At 43.5% G+C, this 17782-nt stretch overlaps 2 protein-coding genes across 4 annotated transcripts in view; both read right to left on the bottom strand.

The window, feature by feature from the left end:
* LOC149358222 (lysozyme c-1-like) overlaps positions 1–17782 on the bottom strand; it is a 68201-nt gene that overhangs the window by 24778 nt on the left and 25641 nt on the right. The window lies entirely within an intron of this gene.
* Positions 8383–17330, bottom strand: LOC149358224 (uncharacterized). Of its 3 annotated transcripts, none has more exons than XR_016288645.1 (4): positions 17224–17330; positions 17039–17095; positions 16470–16582; positions 8383–8563 (listed from the first exon to the last, which is right to left on the bottom strand). XR_016288645.1 is itself a non-coding variant. In XM_089570265.1 (4 exons), exons 1-3 carry the CDS (start codon positions 17317–17319, stop codon positions 16506–16508), a joined length of 270 nt encoding a protein of 89 aa, XP_089426391.1. In that variant the 5' UTR covers positions 17320–17324; the 3' UTR covers positions 8383–8563; positions 16470–16505. The 3 variants fall into 3 exon arrangements, 2 of the variants coding, with proteins under 2 accessions (XP_089426391.1, XP_089426390.1); XM_089570265.1 differs by having other exon boundaries at positions 16470–16622; positions 17224–17324; XM_089570264.1 differs by having other exon boundaries at positions 16470–16593; positions 17224–17324.

The raw sequence follows: 17782 nt of genomic DNA, 5'->3' as shown, positions 1-17782 counted from the left end.
GAAGTAGGTGAATGAGCAGCATTATTTAAAGATGTGGGGTGAAGCAACAAATCATCCATTTAATTTACTCAAAGGGAAGAAAGTTGATATATGGCACCCACCAAGCTAAAGAATAGACAGGCACTCCAACATAATCACCAGTAAACGAAATATATTAAGAGGAAAACGAGCTTTCAGGCAAGTTTGTTTGACACTTCAGATGTAACGGCAGCGCAAACACCCACATTCAAATTAAGGAGCACACACATACATGGATGCTGCAGCAGTTGTATGTGTGTCTAAGAGAGAGATAGAAACAGATTTATTATGATGCAACATGAAGCGCCGTGGATATCTTGTGCCAGGGTCACCAAAACCATCTGGTCCATATTAGCTTGTCCGATGCTATGGATAATGCTGTAATTGAAAGTCAATGGGGTTCAGCTTAACTTAAGGACAGCGCAGTGAGCTATGGAAAGAAAAATTATAGGTGTAACGTTAAGAGATCGGAAGAGGGCGGAGTGGGTGAGAGAACAAACGCAGGTGAATGATATCCTAGTTGAAATCAAGAGAAAGAAATGGGCTTGGGCAGGGCACGTAATGCGCAGGCAAGATAACCGCTGGTCCTTAAGGGTAACGGAGTGGATTCCAAGAGCAGGCAAACAGATAGCAGGGGGCGGCACAAAGTTAGGTGGGCGGATGAGATTAAGAAGTTTGCGGGGATACGGTGCCCGCAACTGTGCACAGGACAGGGTTAATTGGAGAGACATGGGAGAGGCCTTTGCCCTGCAGTGGGCGTAGTCAGGCTGATGATGATGATTATGGGGCAGAAAAGAGGGCACGCTCCTGATTAGCATAGGGATGATAGCAAATGGGGCATGCAGGCGGAAGCTCTGAGACGGTAGACAAAAAAATTGCCATGGGTGAGGGGTGTATCTTAAGAGGATGCACTGAAGAGAACGAAGTTGGGGAGTGGTGAGAGGTTTGTCACGAACAGGAAGGCTGCAAAAGAGATGCTCTCATGTTGTCACTAGATTATTTTGTGCCTTCATGCGAATGTGAGTGCTTGTGCTGCAGTTGCATCCAAAGTATTTCAGAAGCATTTCTTAGACATAGAGTTGTTTTAATGCATACAAAGCATTATCATCATTGTTACTGTTATTATTAATTAAACAAAAAACCCTGCAAAGGTGTCGCAAATTAACCCCCTTCACAGAAGAGATAAGGTCTCTGAATGCACTGATGGTTTGCTGAATAATCCATCATAAAAAGCTGATAATTTCAATCAATATTTCAGGCTTGCAACAAGAATGGCAGTAACACAACACAACACCACTTGCACACTAAAAAAAACTTTCACCTGCTTTAACATACATTCTGAGGCTCTCGAAGGGGGATCTGTCCAAGTTAGTGCACATTTAGGTGAAATATGCCCACTTCATTGCTACCATGGTATCATCATGTTCTTGCAAACATTCCGTTCTTTTTGACTGAAAGGTTTCAGGAAAATTCTGTCATATGATTTGATAAGCTTTGATATAGGCCACTATTTAAGGGGAGGGCAAAAAATGCATTGAGAACTACTGACCAATTTACCTGTCATTGACCCCATCCAAAATACTAGAAAAATTCCTATTTGAATGCATGACAAAATTTTTTAACAGTCTCTGTTTTTTTTAATCATCAGGAACGCGATATTACAAGAAGGGGCATTGCATTAATTCATGACAAATTTGCAGCTGAGCTGTATTCATCATTTGACAAATTGTTTAACTGCGCTTTTTTTCTTAGTGTTCAGAAAATCTTTGATGTGATGAAACATAGGATTTTACCAAGCAAACTGTACCTGCTTGGCTTTTGAGCTCTGTTTTTCGCTATCCTTGAGAATATTTTGTATAGTCGTTCATTATTAAATTAAATAACCAAACTGAACCTGGTGGTAAACTGCCAATATATAGAGGCTGGTAAACTGCTGGATTCTATTTTATCTTCCATACTCTTTAAAAAAATTTAATCACTAATGGCTTCAGCTCGATAACTTCAGGTGCTTGGTCTTCCAGTGCATGGACAGCGCAGTTTTGCTCACAGATCAAGTACACTTTGAGGCAGCAATGCATTAGTTGCAGGAAAACATAAATTATATGCTTAAATCATTTTCTGACAATGGAATTTCAGCTAACGCACAAAAAAAAATGATCTCTTTCAGGAATATTTCAAAGGCTAACGATAGAGTGGTATTTTACTTAATCGTGGTTCTCTCTCCTGCAGCTGAAATTCAATGGAATATGTGAACTGAATCAAATATTCTAGCATATTCTCTTATACTATAGTGGTAGCTTAGCTTATTATGGTATGTTTGTGTCACATTACAGAAGATTCTGTGGTTGCTCTTTAATGTGAAATCCTTGACTCTAGTATCCATGAGAAAAAAAACAATATTAGAACTCAGATATGATACTCTTAGATAAGGTATTACAATATTTGTTTCAACTCCTTCATGTTTTCCATGTGGGCAATATAGCTTGAAGAATGTTTCAAATGTGTTTTGAATAGCTGTCTTATGTCACCAAGTGTTCGCATATTCCTGTTTCTAGGTCTTTCCATAGTCTTTTTTACAAACAGACATTACTCATCACCATTTTTAGATATGAAACTTTTTAACAAAATTCACTTCCCATCGAAAGTTGCGGAACCACAAAATTTAGCTAGGTACAGGAAGGCAGCAGCACACTGGCATATATGTACCTGACAGCTTTGGTGGATCACACAAAGAGCTCTTTACTGTACCATCTGTGCACAACCTAAGGGGCAGCTGAAGCTGCTGTATTATTCTTCAGTGTTTTGCTGCATTACCATGCGCAGTTTTCTGGCAGTGAAAAAGATGTGTGTGTGTGCGTGCAAGTTAAATGAAAGTGCCTTTCCAAGATGGCATCTTGGGAAAGAACATAAATAAGGTGAGGCTGACAATGTATAATCACGGCACAATAGAATCTATGTCATGAAAAGCAATTCTACTTTATAGCACACTTCTTGCAAAATCACACTCTCATTATTGATACACTAGGATCAGTATGACTAACATTTCAAAAAGAAAAAAAAATTAATCTGTATTTGTTGTACCTGTAATAATTGTTTCTTGTAGCTTTTGCTTGTTTTGATTCTTTTGCTTCCGGTAGGAGTAATTGCACAGTTTTCCCTTATGTATCTACAATTGTCAGGCTGTTCGTAATATTTAATTTAATATTATGTGAATGGAAGGAAAACAGCTAAGAGGTCTGTTAGACTGTCAGACATTCATTCATGCCTTTTCAAAAATGTGTGGGCAGTAAATAACCTGATTAGAAACTTTGCAAGGATTGTTCTGAACATATTGATTTATGAATGATTGAATGATTTATACTGCAATCTGGGCCTTTAAATTCTTTTACAGGGGCTGTTGGCTCTTATTGTACTGTGTGCATTATTTTTTCAGTGAGCACAGGTTCATCTGATGGTATGTTCTTCTATGCTTCACCTTTAATGGGGTAAAATGTGTGACAATTTTCTTACCTCAGCAGCTTTGATAACAACTAAAGTCAAGAGCTTTCAACCTGACATTTGAACAATAAGCAAATTATTTCTACTTCTATTTAATAAGAAAAGTTCAGCTTTGTGATGACCAAGTAACCATATGACCCATGTCTCACATTGCAGTTCTAATCCCTACTGTATCTCTCTGCTTGATGAAAATGCCATCATACCTTTCAATGAAAATTAAGTGGGTCTTGTACTAATATTGCACTTACTTGAAGGAGCTTTAAACCTTTTTTTCTACAGTCATGAAGGCAGTAGATAAGCTATAGTTCAGGTGAATATAATTTTCTTTCACAGGGCAATTGCCATCTGGATTTACATACGTGCAAGGGAAACATCCTAAACTGAGAATTTGACATTGTTGCAGCTGATATGAACTAGTATCACTCAGTCTCAAGCAGAAATCTGTTGGCCACAGTTTCAAATTAAGAATCATAGCTGTTTGCTAATATATGATGCCACACCTTCTCTTGCAAAGCAGCTTCACTGTTCGAGCTGGAACCAAGTGAAACTGTGTGATCAAAACTGAAGTGTGCCTGAAATATCATTGCAAATAGTTCTAGTTAATGACATAATAAAAGCCAAATGTTTGTCCTAGTCAATAGCAGGTCAACTTCACAAGCATGGCAGATTTTGAGTGGTCACCAGCTATGGAAACCACAGGGTTGTGTGTGATCTCAGCAGGGGTCAGTTGGGATTTGTCAGACTAAACTGTCTACATTTTCAGTTGATACCAGTCAAAAACCTGCAGGTATTGCAGCTGTGTTAAGGCTTCTTCTGTAATCTTTCTGTGCAAGGTGTGTCCCAGCTGGGATTAGTTCTTTTATAAGGAATTAACAGCTCTTAAAGGGATTTGCTTTTACACTGGCTGAGCTTGAAAAACAGTAGTAGGGAATGAAGTGTGTATATACTTTAGTGACCGCAGTGGGAACTGCTCGAGGAAAGAGCTGGGTATGCACTCGTAGGCGTGGCTGCGAGCACTCCTGGCCCGTGCAGTTTCGCCTACTGCAGCCGAGAGAATCACAATTTGAGAAATCTAAAAACTGATGCGGATATTATGGTCAGCTATAATAAGGGGCATTACTGTAACTGCTAAAAAGTTAAATACTATATATTAATTTACAAGCCTGCGGGTTAAATAAATATCTTAGCTGTATTTAATCTATTTAAAAAATTGCCACATCTACAGTGAAACACTCTGTAGGCCATCACTTTTGGACTAATTACAGCTTGTAGAGTACTTTCTCGAAGATAAATTAGGATTGGCATATATACTTTGCAATTGAAAACTCTCACATTCACCAGCTGAATTAATTTTATTTTATTTTTTTGTTTCTGCAATACACACTTTACTTATTTTCTTCTTCAGTGACTGCTAAAAATTTCACATTGCAGTAAAAACCAGTTCAGCTGCAAATGTCGGTGCACATACTACGACACATTTCGCTAGTGTCTACTTCTCTGTTGCAAGCAATCAACCTGTGCCAGCTCGCCCCGTTACCCATGCTTCTGGCCGAAAACCTCAACTGCAGCCATGGAATCAGCATTCTTGAATATGCATGACATCTGTGGTCATGTTGTCCAGGTGGTGATGTACGTGATTTGTGTGCATCTGGGAGAGACAATATGAAGTTAAATTTTTTGGGGCTACACATATGTGTGTACGACCTAAAGCGAGAGTTGAGAGTGCACTCAAGTGTCCACATATAGTTGTTAAATGCACCAGAGCATCAAATGCAACAAAACACAATGCTGCAGAGTTTTTCATAAGACCGCAAAAAAAAAAAGTAACAGCCAGGAAACGTAGCAGATGTATGTTTAGCGTGAAAAAAAATTGTGCACTGTTGCCTGCAGTTTTTTTTATTATTATGACGTGTGTGCCATATCCTTTTCTGGAATTAGCAAGGCTGTGTGGTTCCCAGGATCGTTCTGCATGAGCAAAGAAGACCAAACAACACAAGTGATGAGTGTGCCATTTCTTCCATGATGCTATGCTAACTATATATATAGCTCAAATTTCGATTCCGCTTCTGAGCAGCTGTCTGTGGTAGGGTTTTAGCAGCTAAGAGGGAGCATGCCTAGAGCGTGCGAAGGTGCGGTACGCGCGCTCCTCTTCGCTGTTATCGCGGTGGCCACATTAATCCCATAGGATCATCGCCTATTGGAATCTCGAAATTGTGTATCTTAGGGTGCAGGTGACAAGTATAAAGCGGATGGCAGAAACAAAACCGTCGGAGCCAACGCGCGCAACTGCATCTCGTGTGCTGTCTGCCGCGGCATAGTTTCGTTTTCTCGCGTTAGGGTCGTTCGTGCTGGCATCACAGCGGCGATGTAACTGTGCCAACAGCCGCACCAAAAATCACCTATTCTCTAAGCGTGCTCGCTTTGGCGTGGGGGCTTCCCGCCAGAAGTCGCCTAACATAGCGGCGGACAAGCGCCGATAGAGTGTATAGTTTCGCTTTTTCTACCCGGCACTGACATTGCACACGCATTAAACCAATGCCGGAACGGTGTAAACTATCACCGCGAGGCGACTTCCGCGGCATGCGATGCGGAAATGATGCAACAATTGCATTATGTAACAGATACAGGCGATCGAGTTTCATACGTATACATGGGTTTCGATCTATGGCAGCTGGACTGGCTCATGAAAACGTAGCACTGGTAAAACGCAGCAACCGCGAACGTAACAGCGGGGTTCTACTCGAGGTTTGTTTTGCAGAAAAAAAAAATCAATTCTTCCACTTTTCATTGTGAGGACTATAGAAGCGCCAGCTGCGGAACAACATATAACGCGTACTTCCATCTCGTATCGATATCACCGTTTCGCTGTACCGCACGCAAGCACCACGATCAGTGCTTTTAGTGGCAAAACCTATTGTGCTCGACCATTCCTCAAAGACACGCACTCACGGTGAACTCTCGTTGTTTCGTGCTCGCTTTCTTAGCTCAAACTTTTGGTCAAATTCTATTCGGACTGAGGGTGCCAAGAGTGGACACGTGTGTGAGGCACGGTGGTTTTGTAGCCGCGTGCTGCTCTCTTTGAGCAGTCTTATATTTATGTTTGTTGCGAGTAAACTTGTGAGATTTGCGCCAAGACTTTTGAAGATGAGGCAAGGACCATCACGTTTAGAGCCAAATTGTGCGCGCGCCATAAAAAGGATATATATCGTTGCAACGCCAAGCGCCAATGGTCGGGCATAAACAGTTAAGGGTCTGAAAATTTGTTCAAATCATGCCGATTTGAAATTAAGGGTAAGGGGACCGAAAATAGTTCTTGACACAGAGTTCGGAATAAAGAAAGCCCTATAGAAAGTTTAATTCATTCACTGGTCTTGTCATTCTTACGCGACCGCTCATCAGCACTGGCAGCATTAGCGTCGCCTCAGAGATGCCACTCGATAGGCCTCGCACGTTCTAAAATAAACTGGCCCCACGTCGTGACAGGAGCGCAGGGGAAAAAAAAAAAGGAACTGCAGTGAAGCAGCCGCAAAGACCACAACCCACACCAAGCAACGCGCGCATAGTGCATGTAATGGCCTTTCATAGACTATCGGTCCGGGGGCTGTCGAAAACACGATGGCCGCGTGCAGCACGCTGCATTGCCATGCTTCATCATCGGCCAGGACAGGTAAACTGCAGGGCCGTTGAATAAGCGTGTACTGCCGGCAGTTTTGTCGCACTGAAATACGAGATTTTGACGGGACCGAAGTACCTTTTTGTAAATACCGCAGATTTGAATGAAGCGATTTCCGTGTGTGTACAGTACACACACATACCTCTCGGGCAATAATGGCCCTTAGCAGCTAAGAAAGGTTAGAGCAAGAAAAAAATTAAATCTGACATTAATAAGCGATGCGAATTCAATCAGCCACTGTTCTATTTGAGGAAAGATAGGTCAGAAAAGGTAAGAGAACACACTGTAAATCGAATTTACCAAATACCATTTTAATCATTTAGGGCCCTTTGTTAACAGGTAAAGACCAACATTACCCAGTTTGTGCACCCAAAGCATCACCATGAAAACTGCGTGAAACCCAATTCCTGCTCAAAAATTGCCTTCAAGAGAAATGTAGTTTGCAACAGACTGAAGCTACCGTATAGAAATTGGCAGATGTCTTGAACCTGAAAACAATGGATGAACTAGCCACGCGATGTTTTCCACGTCATGTTGCATGGCATGAATTACCGTGGAAGAGTGTTCTTTATGCTCTTTCAGAGTGCAGTTTAGGGAGATACCAATTTCACTAACTGCAAGCGAGAGCCAAGCGCTACAGAATCTGCCTCATTTGCAGTGGGTTGGAACCCCAGTAGTGCTAGGATGGTTGCCTAGCCTTTTTGAAATACCTACAAAGACCATTCAGTTAAAAGCACCCAGATTACAATATTCAGCAAGAGCTTTCCTAGCACTGTCAGTGCTGAATGAGGTGGTGGTATAGGCAGAAGCATCCCACATCAAGGGATGGTGCAATCAGAAAAGGTGCTACCTACCTGTAAAAAAAAGTTGAAACTGGTCCCTCCTATGCATCGAAAGTACACGTGCAGCACCCACAAACATTCATTACCTGATCTACATTTTCACGGGGCTTCAGTACCCTTCTAGCAGTAGTCTCAGAGCAGCTTGTCAGTGAAATCTCTTTTCCTCATTAACTTTGTGCAGCATTTTCTGCTGCAGGGGCATAAACAGAAAGGCAATATGCAGCTCTGCAGAGGAAACTAAGTGGAGGCTGGGTATGGTCTCAACCTACTGTTTTGTAACATGATTTTTCTATAGGGCCAACCATTCATATGCTTCTATTCATATGCTTCATTAATCACCGACAAGGCACGTTGGTAGGAATACTTTATTTGGCACAGCAGTTCTGGCAGCAATGGGTATATTGTCATTGTGCTTGTAGGCCAAGGTGCAGACTTGTGAGCACGTTCTTGAGCCAGTAGCCTGGAACGATGAATAGGTGCCTTGGACCAGATAATGCTGCGTCATGCAAGGTCGGTTGCTGCAGTCCCTCCCCTAGTGTCAGCCGTATGCAGGGTTGGATACCATGAAAAGAGAAAACAAAATGGGCAAGCTCAGAAAAGTAAAATGCAACTAATAAACCACCAGGAGAAACCCACAAACAAATGCACACACACAACAAAAAATAGAATGCATGCAAGAGAGAAAAAGATAAGAACATCTTCCCAATTGTGTTCAGGAAAGTAAAAACAGTGCTAAATTCTACACAAACCACACAGAAAGACGGACAAGACGGGCACTGCAGTCTTTCTGTGTGGTCTGTGTAGAATTTAGCGCTGTTTTTACTTTCCTGAACACAATGTCACACCAACTAGCCCAGCAAAAGGTACTGTTAAACATCGCCCAACAGACTATCGCAGCAGCCTACGCATTCCTGTAGTGGCCTTGTGCATGGACATTTGAAAGACCTTAAAAAAAAAAAGGATAAAAGCAACATAGTTGAAGATGCGCTGGAAGAACCACACACAAAAAGAAGTGTGCACAGACCTCAAGAGAGAATGAAAATAGTCAAGACAAACAACGGAAGGTTTTCACTGGGTCAGACCAGTACTAATTAAGAGAATGAAATTATCAGGTTTCAAGTCTTGGCAGTTAAGCTTGGCCAACCCACAACACTGCCGCATTTCCTTTTGCAGCTTCCGACGCTGGCACACAGGAGGTCAAAAGCTCCATATACTAAACCCAAAACCTTAAAATGGGGGGACACCAAATTTTTGGTTGGCGTCTTTGTTTCAAATATTGCATTGCCCCAGGGCACATATGACACATGCTGCACGATTCATATATGCACTATAAATAATTTATTACCGTGTTACTTATACTGAGCGGTTTCGCTTTCTGAGCGCTGGGGTGTGTTATGACGTCACTCCCAAGAAAATCCACCCTGGTCACGCGGGCTCCAAAAGTAGACAAAGGGACTGCTGCGTCGTCTGCTCTCGTACACATGCTGTGCATAGCAGGGCTTTTCGAATTGCCGGCCGGTACTACAATATGCTTAGCAAAGCCAAGCGAGTGAAGGGCAACGTTGAGTTCTGAAACCAAGCAGCTCACTTGGGACGATCTCAGTCCGAATACGTGATTTCAGCGTTGTATTTAGCTTTGGAACACTCTGCCAATTCCAAAAGGATAAAAGGGTGCAACAATTTCTGGGAGTCTTTTTGGTGATCTCGCGAGTATATTGTGCATTCACAAGCAGATAAAATTTGTTTTGTACAATGCATTTTTAAAATAAATATTTGCTTTCCTTGTGCTTTGCTGCGTATGAAATTAGAGCTAGTTCTCAGCAATGCTCCTGTTCCCGTTGCAGCTTGGATAAGCCCTTGTGATCTAGATGCCAACTGAAAGCAGCATCAGCTTGCATTGGATGAAATGCACCCAGTGCAGTGCATTGCTGCTATCCATATTGCACATAAAATAAGAATCTAATCCCACTCAAACAAATATCTTTCCGCGTGGTTTACATAGTCGAGTTTCCTTGCGGTGTGCACGGAATAACAAAAATCTGCGGACAAAAAGACTAAAATGTAGCCGTTAAATATGCTATCTAGGCGAGCTGAAGCATTCAACAAAGAAAATTAAAACTGGGTGTCCAGCAAGCTACACATTTTGAATCCCCGACGGCCGAAGCGAGAAACATAGTGGCGATAATAATGGACAGTATACATGATCAATTCACAGAAAAAAAGTAATGAAGCTGCATTGAAAAGAGATTTGCTTCCCCTGTTTGAGAAAGCTCCTTTTACGAAGTCCATCTCTTTATTATAGGTGGTACCCTTTTCTTTATTCTTCCCAGCATGTGATGTTCTCTACCAAGTGCGTGGCAACATCAATTTTCATTTTGAAGCAGATAATAGCAATAAAATTCACGGCAAATACAATTGAATATTCTAGAGTAGTTCAGCAGATATCAATACAGGTAGTTAAAATTACAATAAAAACATGTTTCCTCAAAATGCAGCAATGAAACGGAATATTCTACACCAATATTTTACTTCTCATAATTTATCACATCCTAATGCTTATTGAGCATCTCAGTGAATGAGGGGAAATCATGTAGAATTGTAAAATTTGCCTAAAGCATAACTGTGTGCAGGGAAAAACCTGACAGCTTGAATTTGTAAGGTGGCAAGTGGAGATGCTCTTGCCACAGTTCACACTGAAAAGGCGTATGACGTGATGTGGCACACTGCTGAGAAACAAAAGATTACACGAAAAATCAATGAACAGCAGCTCAAGCTACAACGCGAGTGAGAGCTTTAACAAGACTGCGTCTTCCGCGCTGCCTCGTGACACCTAGAGACAGATCCAACCGTGAAATGCTGTCCCAGATGCACCATTCTTGACGGGACATGGCCCGCTTAACTTTTGTGTCTGGGTTTCACCACACTGGAATCCCTAGCCATAACGGGCCCACAGATGCTGGCACATTTCAATTCGGAATCTGTGCAGCAATTTCGGCAGCTGTTTTCCTTCTCACTTGACGAAAAGTGCCTCAGTGATCTGGGCTCTTAGATTTGGAAGTTTCTTAAAATTATGCTCACAAGTTTCTGCTCTCTTTTAATGGTTTATAAGAGTGGTGGCCATATGTGCTTTTACAGAAGAAACAAAGAGCAGCACTTTGAGAAAATGCTGGAAAATTATCTAAACGAAACACTCTGCATGCTTTCAGGGGATTCATAAACTGCTCATTGTACTGCCAGAGATTATTTCAGGCTTTCAAAGGTTGGTTTTTCCATCAGTGAAAAGTACTGCCGTTTCCTGCCTTTCCAATGAAGGCACCCTGTGCTCATACTGGCATCCCTTTCGACAGCAGCAATGCCATGGGACAAGCACCAAGAGATTTCCATAAAAAATATCAGCTTCCTATGACCTTATCACAGCTCGAACTGCAGAGAAACTAGCCTCTATTTGTTTGTTTCTGCAATGGCCCACAAGATTGACGAGGCCTGAGAGCAAGATTTTCAGATTGATTTTGATGCCACGCTAGGGTGGCGTGGCTCCTTGCATGAGTACACTGAAAGTGCATGAATTCTGCACATTGCTATGACTACGGCTTATTCCACAGAAAATACTTTTGAATGCAGCTATGCCTATCCATATGCACCAGCCCAAATTTACTCTCGAGTCCGGGAACCTGTACAGAATGAACCAGTATATACAATGCTCACATCATGGACGACAAGAAAGACACCCAAAACAGACAGGCTGCCATGCCTCACACATGTTAGAAGCAAAAATATGCCACGCCAATGTGAACAGACCGTGTGCTGGGCACTCAAAGTACCGCTGAAACTTGCGGTAGACCACTGCGTTAATTTCAGTCAGTCCTTCACACCCTGTAAAGCCATCACAGCCCTTCAGAGAAATATAGCAGAACCTTGCTATTCTGTTCTTGGTTCGTGTAATCTGCCGTATACAAACCCAAAAATTATGCGTGTTACACTATTTTTCTTCACAATATAAATCCTGGATAACTTTCTGAAACGATTCCCCGGTGTACATGTCCATAATTTCGTCAAATTCTGACGGCACGGTGCATTCATTGACTAAGAAGAAATGCCAGCCAAGCTAGTCATCATTTTTCGATACTTTGCCCAAATGCACCTGAGCACTGCGAAGAAGGCTATGAAAAAAAGCAAGGAGACAAAGCATCTTAAGAGCAGCGGCGGCTCCTCCACACTACACAAATGCAATGGGACAAAGTATCTGAAAACGCCAAGGAATAGTTGATGGACTGGACGTGCCATGAAGCTCCAGCCCCATGAAAAACGAAAATATGGAAAGAACTTGCAAGCGCTAGAAAAAGAGCTTTCCAAAATTTGTGCCAGCACACACACACACAAAACTTTTAATGAAGTGAAAGTGCCAATAAATGCCAGGGATTAGGAAATGGCGCAAAACCTGGACATGGAGACAATCACGTGCAGACCAGCAATCAAATTTTTTAAAGCTCCTAATTCAAGCTTCTTGCATAAAACAGCACTTGCAACATCCAAGAAAAAAAAAAATAATAAAAGAAGGATACAAAAAAAAGTGGGGAAGGGGGGAAGGTGGCAAAAAAATTTGCAGACACCATCGCGTCAGGATTTAGCATTCATTGAAAAGCAGAGTGGAATCACCTTGAAATCAGTGGGTGGCCAAGCAGCTGCCTAGGGAATTTCTCAGTGCCCTTAAGTCCTTACGCAAATGATACACACCACCCAGCTTGCCATATGTGACAATGCCCATGGGAAAAATGAATATTACACACCACACAGCATGTGCAGAGGAGGGAACGGCCACGAGCATTTTGGAGCAGTCTTTGCCGCAAGCCAAAATTCCATTAGGAGCAGTTTTCCAGTTTTGTAGCAGGTGACCAAAACTGAGAGAAGGTAAAGGTATGGATGTGCCAAAGTTTAAAAAACTACTGGCTGCACAGTTTTTCTAAAATGCATATTATTTAAAAGGAAAGTTCATGAGTGCTTTAATGCATACGCCACACTGACATAATAAGACATGTTGCTGACATGCCTAGCCTACTTGCAGCTGCTTGACGCATCTGGAAAGAGAGAACTCTTCCCTCCCATTGTAAGGAAAGGGGGCTGCCAGCCTGTCCCCACCACACCCGAGGCTCGTCACTAACCTGTTTGCAGGTGCTGGTGTACGAGCAGCCACGACCCTAGCCATGCAGATGTGCCACTGCTATAGCTACTGCTTATCGCTGTCACATGACTTGGCCTTTCTGCAGCAGATTTCAGTTTTCCTCCGTGCGCCGCACCTACCATTGCTGCGTTGCCGGCTGATCTGCACCACTGTGCAGCTGTGGTCCAGCCCCATCTCATTGAGTTCTCATATTACCAACGCTCTCATGGATAGCGTGCTTCCCAAATTAAATAAGCTGCAGTGTGTCACATCAGGGCGAAGCTCTCAGTATTGACAGCTACGCTGCCTGTAAAGGGCTCTTTGCAGATGTTCTGCAGCAGGATGGCAGTGTCATCATCCCCATCAGCCTGACTACGCCCACTGCAGGGCAGAGGCCTCTCCCATGTCTCCCTCCTACTAACCCTGTCCTTCGCCAGTTGCGGCCACCGTATTCCCCGCAAATTTCCTATCTCATCCGCCCATTTAACTTTCTGCCACCCCCTGCTACGATTGCCTTCTTTAAGGACCCTTAAGGACCAGCGGTTATTTTGCCTTCGGATTACATACCCTGCTCAAGCCACATTCGAGGCTGAACGGTAGCTATGCAGTTAAAAGGTTTCGAAAGCACATTTTAAAAAATTGATCAGGAATCATTTTTTACCAGGTAAGTGGATATATTCAGGCCGCTTTCAGTTTGGGCATATTGCCGCTTTGCACATAGTTTTTCTGCAGTGCTACGAGGTACGCCTTAATGAGGTTTCACTGTACTTATGAGTAGCAAGGTTGCTGAATTTGATGCGTCTCAACGTGAAATCTGAACTGACTGATACACCTCCTGCAGTGAGGCCCATGACCCAAGTGTAAAGGTGAAGTTCTGATCTACTGCTATGCGATGCATTCAGAACAGGTGCTGCCCTTGATGGCCTCACAGATAACTTTGACAACAATGGAAACACAGACATCAAAGTTTGCTCTCCACCATTGGTGCCACGTTTGCTGCTGCTCTAATGTCATTTTCTACAGTGGCCCACTCACAACTCACCTCGATCCTGACGGCGGTGCCAAACCAGCAAACAACCTATAAGTGGTACTGTGCGGATGGATCTTATGGCCATGCCACTGCTCTAATTACATCACACCACTTTCTCTCACTCCCATGGCGACATTCCGAGCAAAGGTGGGGGAAGGAGGAAGTTGGAGCACCACAAAAGCCAAATGTACAACAGGGACACAATGCAGTGGCCTCGCTCAAAGCTCTAGCCCAGAGCTCAAACAGCACAGGCATGTCTGGCTGAGCTTACAACTTCTGTCACACCCAAGTTGACAGCTCACCAGCCACACACACCGCAACAATCACACACGCCAACAGTGCAAGATCTGGCGATATGATGTTAAGCCATCTGTGCTTTAACCAACCCGAAATTCTTACCACTCAGTCCAGTAGATGACCTCGGTTCTCTCCGGCGATACACCCAGCCATTATTGTTCACAGCTATGGTAAATTATCATTTCAACCTCTCAGATTCCCTCATCAAGAGGCATGAGGGCAATTGATTACTGTTTGGTTCTTCGGACCAAGAGGCATTAAGGAATAACTACAATTTCTGGGTAAACACTCCCTGAAGGGGCCACAGAAAATCCTCCACCAAAGCTGCAAATTATACTGTTTGAACAGAAACTACTTTTTGTTGTTTATTTATCAGTTTATCTGTACCTCAATGGCCCAAAGGCAGCATTACATAAGGGGTGGGCTGACATGTAACCTCCTGCCACAGAATTTTTCACAAAAAGCAAACCGAAGAGCTAAACTGCCCATCCCCATCCTTGAGGCTTTTTTTCCTCTCATAATTCCTGCTGCACTGGAAGCCCTACGTTCGTGCTTGAACCTGAACGCCACACACCCATAGGTGTGCCGCACACATCTTTTATCAGCATAGTGCCATGTAAGATCATGACAATGCCGCATTTGAGGTCAAGAGGTGCAAGTACACAAAACAGTAGGAACGAAACGAAAACACTAATGCTGTGTGAGTAGGTGTTTGCAGCGCACACGAAACACGGACGGACAGAAAAGGGAACGAAACACAGCGCTGTGTTTCGTTCCCTTTTCTGTCCGTCCGTGTTTCGTGTGCGCTGCAAACACCTACAGCATGAAAAACCAACTAGCCCAAGAAAAGACGATGCTGTGTGAGTCAACCCTGTGCTCTATCTTTTGGCTGCCTCAAAAAGTGAAACTACAACAAATATCGGCTTTTACTTGTGGGGGAAAAAAAAAAGACAAACATAGAAGGAACAACACAAACAACGCCTCGTCCTTGTCTTTCCATGTGTTCTTCAAATATGGGAACTACTCTCTCGTTCAGCTACCTGGCCTACCTACATTCGCCTATGGCTTCTCGCCTCTGCTTATCTCTAGGGGCACAAATGTTCCCGGTTTCACAGCAGGAGGCCCACTTTCAAAATTATAATTTGCTAGATCCATAACAGCCGAGTTGCTTTGTTTACTATACAGGCAGGCTTTGTTCACCTGGGGTCTGCAGGTGAAAGCCATGTTAAGAGTTAATGTTCCCACGTTTTCTTCTTGTCTTTTCTTTCTACTTGACAGCCAGGGCGAAAAACTGCCACTCACCCGTGCAAAGCAAATGGCCACATAATCATCATTACCACAATGACCTGTCACAAGGGAGTAATTACTCATTGGCATCCACCCAAGCGCAGCCATACGGCTACAAAGGAAAGCTATACAGCTTTCTCAGAAACTTCGTAGTTAAAGAAAAATTCGTCCTACTCCACCTTGGGGGATTCCCCTAAACATTTGACCAACACTGTTCCCACTTCGAGTTATTGGTCAATTCGATCTCGCCCTACCATAACCTTGCCGTCCTGGTTAGCTCAATTGGTAGAGCGACTGCTCCGGTGTAGCGGTGGTCCTGGGTTCGAACCCCGGACCAGGACGAATTTTTCTTTAACTACGAAGTTTCTGAGAAAGCTGTATAGCTTTCCTCTGTAGCCGTATGGCTGCGCTCGGGTGGATGCCAATGAGTAATTACTCCCTTATTACAAATCTACTCCACCTTGGGGGATTCCCCTAAACATTTGACCAATGACCTGTCACACACTGCAAAGTGCCTTGTGAGCTTTATGCAACTCACAAGCTTCCAAAATATCAAAGGACATCACGTCAGCTACGTGGGTCCAAGCACCTTCCCCGTGTAATACCGAAGCTCAGTGCAGGTGGCACAGCACTAGTTTTAAAATTCACAGGAGGTGGAGAGCTCACCTAGTGGCGCCTTAAAGCCTTTGCTGCTTCCGCATTCTATCGTCCCATTTTGTTCAGCCTCTGCGCCAGCAAGAGAACGCCGGACTCGATGCAGGAATCGGGAAGGTCCGTGCCTACAAGAAAACTGCATTTCGGTTTTTCAAGTGCCGTTTTCTGAAATGAAAATAAATTTAAAAGAACATGTTCACGCGCTGCAGACACCAAAGCGTAATCGTTTATCTCGCCGCAATTAGTGCCCCTGTTTCGGAAAGCGGCTCGTATGGATAAACAGCAACACAACTGTAAAATGAACCATTAAATCAGTAATCTATACACTTTCCTATTAGCGGGGGCACAAAAACCGGACCGCGCACAAAACTCACCGCATAAACGGTTAGTTCAACTGGACTGTTGTCAAAAGTTTCCCGCCTTTTTTTCGGGCGCACGCTAAACATGCCTGTTTTACATGACCAAAAGTTACGTTGGGCCGGGCTGACAAAAGGTACAAAAACATACGCAGCGCATATTCTCTTCTGTCGAACTGCACTGAGCTTTTGAGCAGAACTCAGGATAAAACAGACGAGTCTCACCTTTAGGGCCTTTGTGTCCACTGCCGGGCAAGCGGGCTCAGTGCTAGTCCTGGTGATCTGCAAACACAAAATATTCGGGCGCAAGGAAGTTCAAAATGAAATGCCGAATGCATAATAACGGGCAATCACTCAATACATACAGTACATACATACTAAAAGACAGGAAGAACAGAGAAATTGCTCACGGGCAACACGAGCGCGCGTAGCTCCCACCGTCCAGCCATTCTCCTACTGCAAGCAATGCTTTGCTCGGCTGTATCACTGTAGCTCGGCTCAAACATGACAAAAACAACAAAAAAATGGCCGGACGTGGCGTCATTTTTCAAACCGGATGCGACGTCATGGGTGAAAATAACGCTTGCGTTATTGCGACCGGGTCGCAGGAGACACTTCCAACGGAAGAGAAGAATTCACGATCGGGCGAGCGTGGGAAAAGTGTAGACTGCGGAAGTGTCTCCTGCGACCCGGTCGCAATAACGCAAGCGTTATTTTCACCCGTGACGTCGCATCCGGTTTGAAAAATGACGCCACGTCCGGCCATTTTTTTGTTGTTTTTGTCTCGGCCGGCGTTATTGCGACCGGGTGAGAATAACGGAAATCCAAGCCAAAGCGTTATTGCGACCCGGTGGAAATAACGAAAAGCCGGCCCAAAGCGTTATTTTCACCCATGGATTGCCTTGGCTTCGTTTATTGTTGGCGGACGGGATTTGAGCCGCCGTTTTTGCATCGTTTGCTTGTTTGATC

The sequence above is a fragment of the Amblyomma mixtum genome, chromosome 2 (assembly GCF_055824585.1).
Source record: "Amblyomma mixtum isolate Tamu chromosome 2, ASM5582458v1, whole genome shotgun sequence".
Lineage (NCBI taxonomy): Eukaryota > Metazoa > Arthropoda > Arachnida > Ixodida > Ixodidae > Amblyomma > Amblyomma mixtum.
The sequence above is the reverse complement of the archived record's forward strand: the minus strand, read 5'-3'. Positions and strand labels throughout refer to the sequence as shown.

Bases quoted from the DNA above. Each gene is read 5' to 3' on its own strand.
- LOC149358224 (XM_089570264.1), bottom strand. From the start codon at position 17,319: ATGTTTGAGCCGAGCTACAGTGATACAGCCGAGCAAAGCATTGCTTGC. The intron at 17,096-17,223 runs GTGAGCAATTTC...TTGTGTTTGCAG, and splicing joins TACGCGCGCTCGTGTTGCCC to ATCACCAGGACTAGCACTGA. The intron at 8,564-16,469 runs GTGAGCTCTCCA...GGCTGACACTAG, and splicing joins AGGCTTTAAGGCGCCACTAG to GGGAGGGACTGCAGCAACCG.